At 38.0% G+C, this 5146-nt stretch overlaps 1 protein-coding gene across 2 annotated transcripts in view; it reads right to left on the minus strand.

Moving 5' to 3' along the window:
* The window catches only part of MSANTD3 (Myb/SANT-like DNA-binding domain containing 3), a 7404-nt gene that overhangs the window by 1894 nt on the left and 364 nt on the right, over positions 1-5146 (minus strand). Inside the window, exon 2 of one of the 2 annotated variants that reach the window (XM_009704585.1) lies at positions 44-347. In XM_009704585.1, coding sequence (XP_009702887.1) covers positions 44-316 — 273 coding nt within the window. In that variant the 5' untranslated portion in view covers positions 317-347. Of the gene's footprint in view, positions 348-5146 lie in introns of those variants that run through there. The other variant, XM_009704584.1, reaches the window with a different exon arrangement.

Genomic DNA, 5146 nt, shown 5'->3' on the forward strand with positions numbered 1-5146 from the left:
CTATGATGTGAGTATTTATAAGTGGACTAATACTTCTTTTTACCTTCTCCCGCCTTTCATGTGCCATTATCTTTTTTGTCCGTGCCTTGATATTTTCCCAGCATTTCTTTAACTGTTTGAAGTCTCGCAGTGATACGCTGGGCTGTGAATTATATTCATGAGCTAGTGCTTGCCAGGTGCGTTGTTTCAGAGCAATAGTTCTTGCATCACTTTTTTTACATTCAAGCACGTATTTGTATTTTTCAACTAATGCAAGCAGCACACTCTTCTCCACTTCTGAGAAGTATTTAGCAGGCTTTATTATTTCGTTTTGCATTTTCTACTGTTTCTCCAAGAAGGCAAAATTCCTATGAAAACAATGTTGAAACCAAAAAAACAAATTAGAACTGGTTACACTATCAGGAAACTGTGTTTCAGCAAATAACTCCTAAGCATAGCTTCTGATTCGAACACATCTCATTTTCTAGAATAGGCAAGATCGAATGTAATTCTATGCTGTTTTCTATTGACACTTCAATGGCTACACAGTTACAGACAAATACCATAATGAGGAAAGCTTCTTGTCTTTGTTACAATTTGTCTTGATACAAAATACTCAGTATTCTATTTATTTAGTAACTGGTTTTAATAACCTGTTTTCCTATTCATTGCACTTTGTTACACCCAGAGAGTTTTCAAAGCCTTGAACTGTAGAACATGTTCTGAAATCCAGCTCTTGGTAGCTTCAGGCTTAAGTCTAAAGCCACCTTCAGCAGGTTTGGTACACAAAAGACCCTTCTGCCCTTCCTGACTGTGTATAACTAATGTCTCCCCTCTCTTTACAATATTTGAAAGTTGTATGAGAGATGGTAGTAAGAAGTTCTCTTTTTAAAGGTTCTCCCCCATGCTCAGCCCTCCTTGACTGACATCCAACAGGTAGCAGGATCCTGACCAGTATTACAATACTGAGAAGAAGCAAAGGTTGCAAGAACACATGAATTAATTACAGAAACTAACCGCTCTGAAGGAACGGGTGCTTTGCCCTTTACTGCTGACTCTGTGTGTGTGGCACTCTTCCTTACGCTTGCACTGCTGGTCACTCCCAGGAGCGAAGGACCAGGCTAAGAAGAGTTTTGGCCTCGCTCAGTACTGCTATGTACTTACACCATGTTAACGACTGCCTCTGTTCTCCAGCCTAGGACTTACGTAGTCAATAGGAAAACGGTAGCTGATACCAGGGAATTCTTAGCCATAAAAAAAAAATAAAAATGAAGCAGTGTTTTCTTGAATTATTAACACACGACTGTGCTGCAAAATGTAGGTTTTTTTCTTCTATCTTTCCCCACTTCTTTCCCCATTCGCTCCCACTACAACTGTGTAGCCCCAATTACTTTTACATTTTGGGCAGAGACTTCTGGACAATTAAGTAGAAACAGGGGGAGTAATGCTGTCTTAGCTCACATTTCTTCTGGTTTTAATCATAACACTCAGAGATGGAACATGTATAATAAGATAATTGGTTCGTATTCCTAACAGTCTAGCACTCTCCCAAAATGAATTTTCTACTATTTTGCCCATTGTCACCAGCACTTCCCTTATAACATTATTGGAAGATGCAATAGATATCCCCATCGGATTTCCTCTTTTCAGTCTTTTTTTCCTTAACTCCACTGCACTAGCACCCTCTTCATACCATCCTTGTAATTCCTTCCCCTTCCCAACATCTTAACACTTACAGGTATTCTCACCTCTTTCAGTGAAGGTAACTAGTTATATTTACAAAGAAAGCTAACAGACCAGCTAGTATCAAAATGAGAACCCAACTCTGACAGAAGAACAGGAGCTTCCTCATGTAGCCCATAAAATATGACAAACTCCAGCAAAACAAAGGAGTCAGAGTAGGGGAGGCAGTAGAACAAGGTCTAGAATAGCAAAACTGAAACAAAGTGAGTAGAAGTGAGTAATAGTCTGAGTTTAAGTTAAGTATGTTAAATTAGTAGCAGTAGTAACGTTGTACCCCTACTGAAAAAGAGGCAAACCCCACTTAGTTTGTACTTTCTGTCACTGCTCAACTGGGTAATCCCCAGGCTCATACTACCTGGACAGCTGGCACCTATGTGGTTCCCGGCTAGCCTCAGTTCAGCTGTCTCTTACCAAATGCTGGTGTCAGGAGGACATGGGAGAGCTGGAGTTTTTGCAGCAAACACGATTTAGGGGATAAAGGGAAAGATCTATATGAAACTGGACTTCAGTAGTTCTGCTGCTTGCACAACTGTTTGTTTTGCAAGAAAGAAAAAGGTGGAGAAGGAAGAGAGCTGGGTGACTGAGCACAAGGAAGACAGCTCCCTGATCCAGCATCTCCTCCATCACACTATATCAAGTTATTTGTCACTCTCTCTGAAACTTAGTCACTTTACTTGTTGGCAACAGGAATTCTTAAACACCTACAATCCCACCGAACAAACTAAGTGTATATAAATGAACTTGAAAGTATCACATACCAATCATGATAATGTCTAGGTCTAATAGACAGAACATCTGCTTCAGAAGTTCCTTAAATGAAAAATAAATTAAAAAAATAAGGAAAAAGTCAGGAAATGGACATCCTAACAAGGAGATACTGAAAACTGGCAACTTCACTCCATGAAACAGCTCTCCAAACACGTGAAATAAAAGAGATCTATAATGAAATGGACTCTATCTACTAATCTATTTTACTTATATACTTATTGTACCATTCCAAATCATTGAGCTGCTTTGGACAGCTGCCAAACTTAAATTTGTGGGACTAAATATTGATGCTTCAACCTGTCTTAGTCTCAATTTCATCAAGGAACAGGATGAAAAGCAGTTCCACTAGCAAGTCATAAGGTCCAATAGCTTATGATCCTGAAAAAACAGGATCAGAGACACTGTGATCAGAAATGGCTGATTCTGTCTTCACTGATGCATGTAAATCTTATTTCTAGCTTTGAAAATGTGTGAGAATCTCAGACCAAAAAATCCCTTTAAGTAGAAAAACAATGGATTTTCAAGAACTTTGGGGGCTAAGTTCAAAAAGTTAAACGACGATACTGGGACTTTTGGATTCCAGGCGCTAAATATTTAGCTACACAGACTCCCAGAGATCAACTGATCAGTTGATCAGTAAATATTTAAAACATTTCCAAATATGACTGCATATATATTAACAACCTATGTACTAGGATAAAAGCTCATCTTTCATGGGCAGAGCCACAGCAAACCCTTAAGTATCACTTTCATACCACGCTATCATTTATTACTATTATTTTTACTGTGGTAGCATCTGAGATCTCCAGTCATAAGCTCAAATACTGTACATTTAAGAATGGAAATGTAAGTCCTGTTCTGAGAAGAATACCATATATTAGTCTTCCCTTCCCCCATACGCTTTCCCAACTGTTTTTTCCTACACGTACACACTATACTTGCGTCCTTTCCATGAAAAAGCCAGGATTATGATCTAGGATGCATTAAAGACCTCAAGAACTGGTAAAAGCAGCTTAATGCACTTACTGCACAGAAGAAAAGAGTTCTTGAAGATTCTTTTCAAGCTCTTACATGCTTAGCCTGCTTCCTTCAATGTATGAAAGTCCATTTTCAATTAGGTGAACAGAAAGCACTCTGAGATGTCAGAGAACTTAGAATACTGAGAAGTCGCAGCAAAACACCACCATATATTTACATTCACCTCTTTTTCTTTATGCACATCAACCACCTTCTGGCAGGCCACTGGCTCCTCTGCGGAATATGAGAAAGGACTCTCACAAGCCCAAACAATTTCCATTTCAAGGCTACAACATCCTTCCAGGACATACGCCCAGGATATAAATTAAATTAGCATATAGGAATCTGTGCTGAAATGGAAGCAGTTTACTGTGTATAGCTCATACAGTAAACAGGACTGATTTGGGAATGCGTAGGCACATGAAGACAGTTGCACAGTAAATTCTAACAAACAAAGAATGGAAGGCTTCTCCCACTCTTACAGGTGCCCAGGCTCTAAGACTTGTGCAGTCAGGAAGTACTTTATCTCAAATATCTTCTCCTGGCATGGCTCAGTTCACAACTTGCCTTAAAACAAACCAGTGTCCTAAGTACTTCTCCTCTCACAAAAACCTTTACTGCTTTAAAATAACAAAAATATCTCTCAACTCCTCATTTTTACTTTGAAATGTTGTGTGGCATTCTTCTTTTAAAGACTATAAGGGATGTGCTGTGATCTGATGGAAGATGTTTTGAAAAAAATTACACAAGACGTGCACATTTGTTCATAAATATGTATATATGTATTATTTTGCTTGCATGCACCTAAACATACACCCAAAGTCCAAGCACTTGCAAAGAAGCCCATTTAGGAAAAAACAAACAAACAAACAAAAAAAATCACTTCAGGTTGGTATGTGTGAGCCTTTTCAGTCCCTGAAATATTTTTTTAGGCATAAGAAAATGCAAAGAGAAAATTATGGTGGAAAACTTAACCCAAATATTAAGGTTACACCCAAAGAAAATAGTTTGCTAGCAAACTGTGGTCATTATTGTGTGAAAATGGAATTCACCTACCAATGCCAACAGGATTACTACCAGAAATAGTTACGGTTTAAAAAAAAGAAAATTTATTTATCCAACTTAAATTGCAGACGAAGCTTTAAGCATAGTCAGTAATAAACAGCATTGGCAATCAATCATAATTTTGGCCTTTGCAGCCAGTGTTTGAGGGCAAAAGAAGGGTATGGAAATGCAATGACCCAAACCAGTCACAACAACAGGTTTATATTTCATTTGAATGACAGAACCAGCAGTAAACAGCATTCTTCTTCAAATGTTAGCTTTTCCTCACAGAGCTTCCATCAGAGTGTTCCAGGCCTGACCCTGTGTACCCTGAGACTTGAAATCACTAGGTAATTAGGTGCGTATTACAAATATGAATGAGATCTGTATGGAAATTGTGTTACATATAATCAGATTTAAAAAACCCCAAACCTCTTTTGGTGCTTCCGTCCCTCGTTTTAATACAAATTAATAGTTATCATGGATCATCCAGCAAATGAACAAAATAATCTATTAGTAAAAATTCACAGTACTTTGCCTAAATTTCTCCTGGAAAATTTTATATACATTTACACCCAAATGTTTTTTTTTTTTT

This window comes from Cariama cristata, unplaced genomic scaffold (assembly GCF_000690535.1).
Source record: "Cariama cristata isolate BGI_N322 unplaced genomic scaffold, ASM69053v1 scaffold38047, whole genome shotgun sequence".
Classification (NCBI taxonomy): domain Eukaryota; kingdom Metazoa; phylum Chordata; class Aves; order Cariamiformes; family Cariamidae; genus Cariama; species Cariama cristata.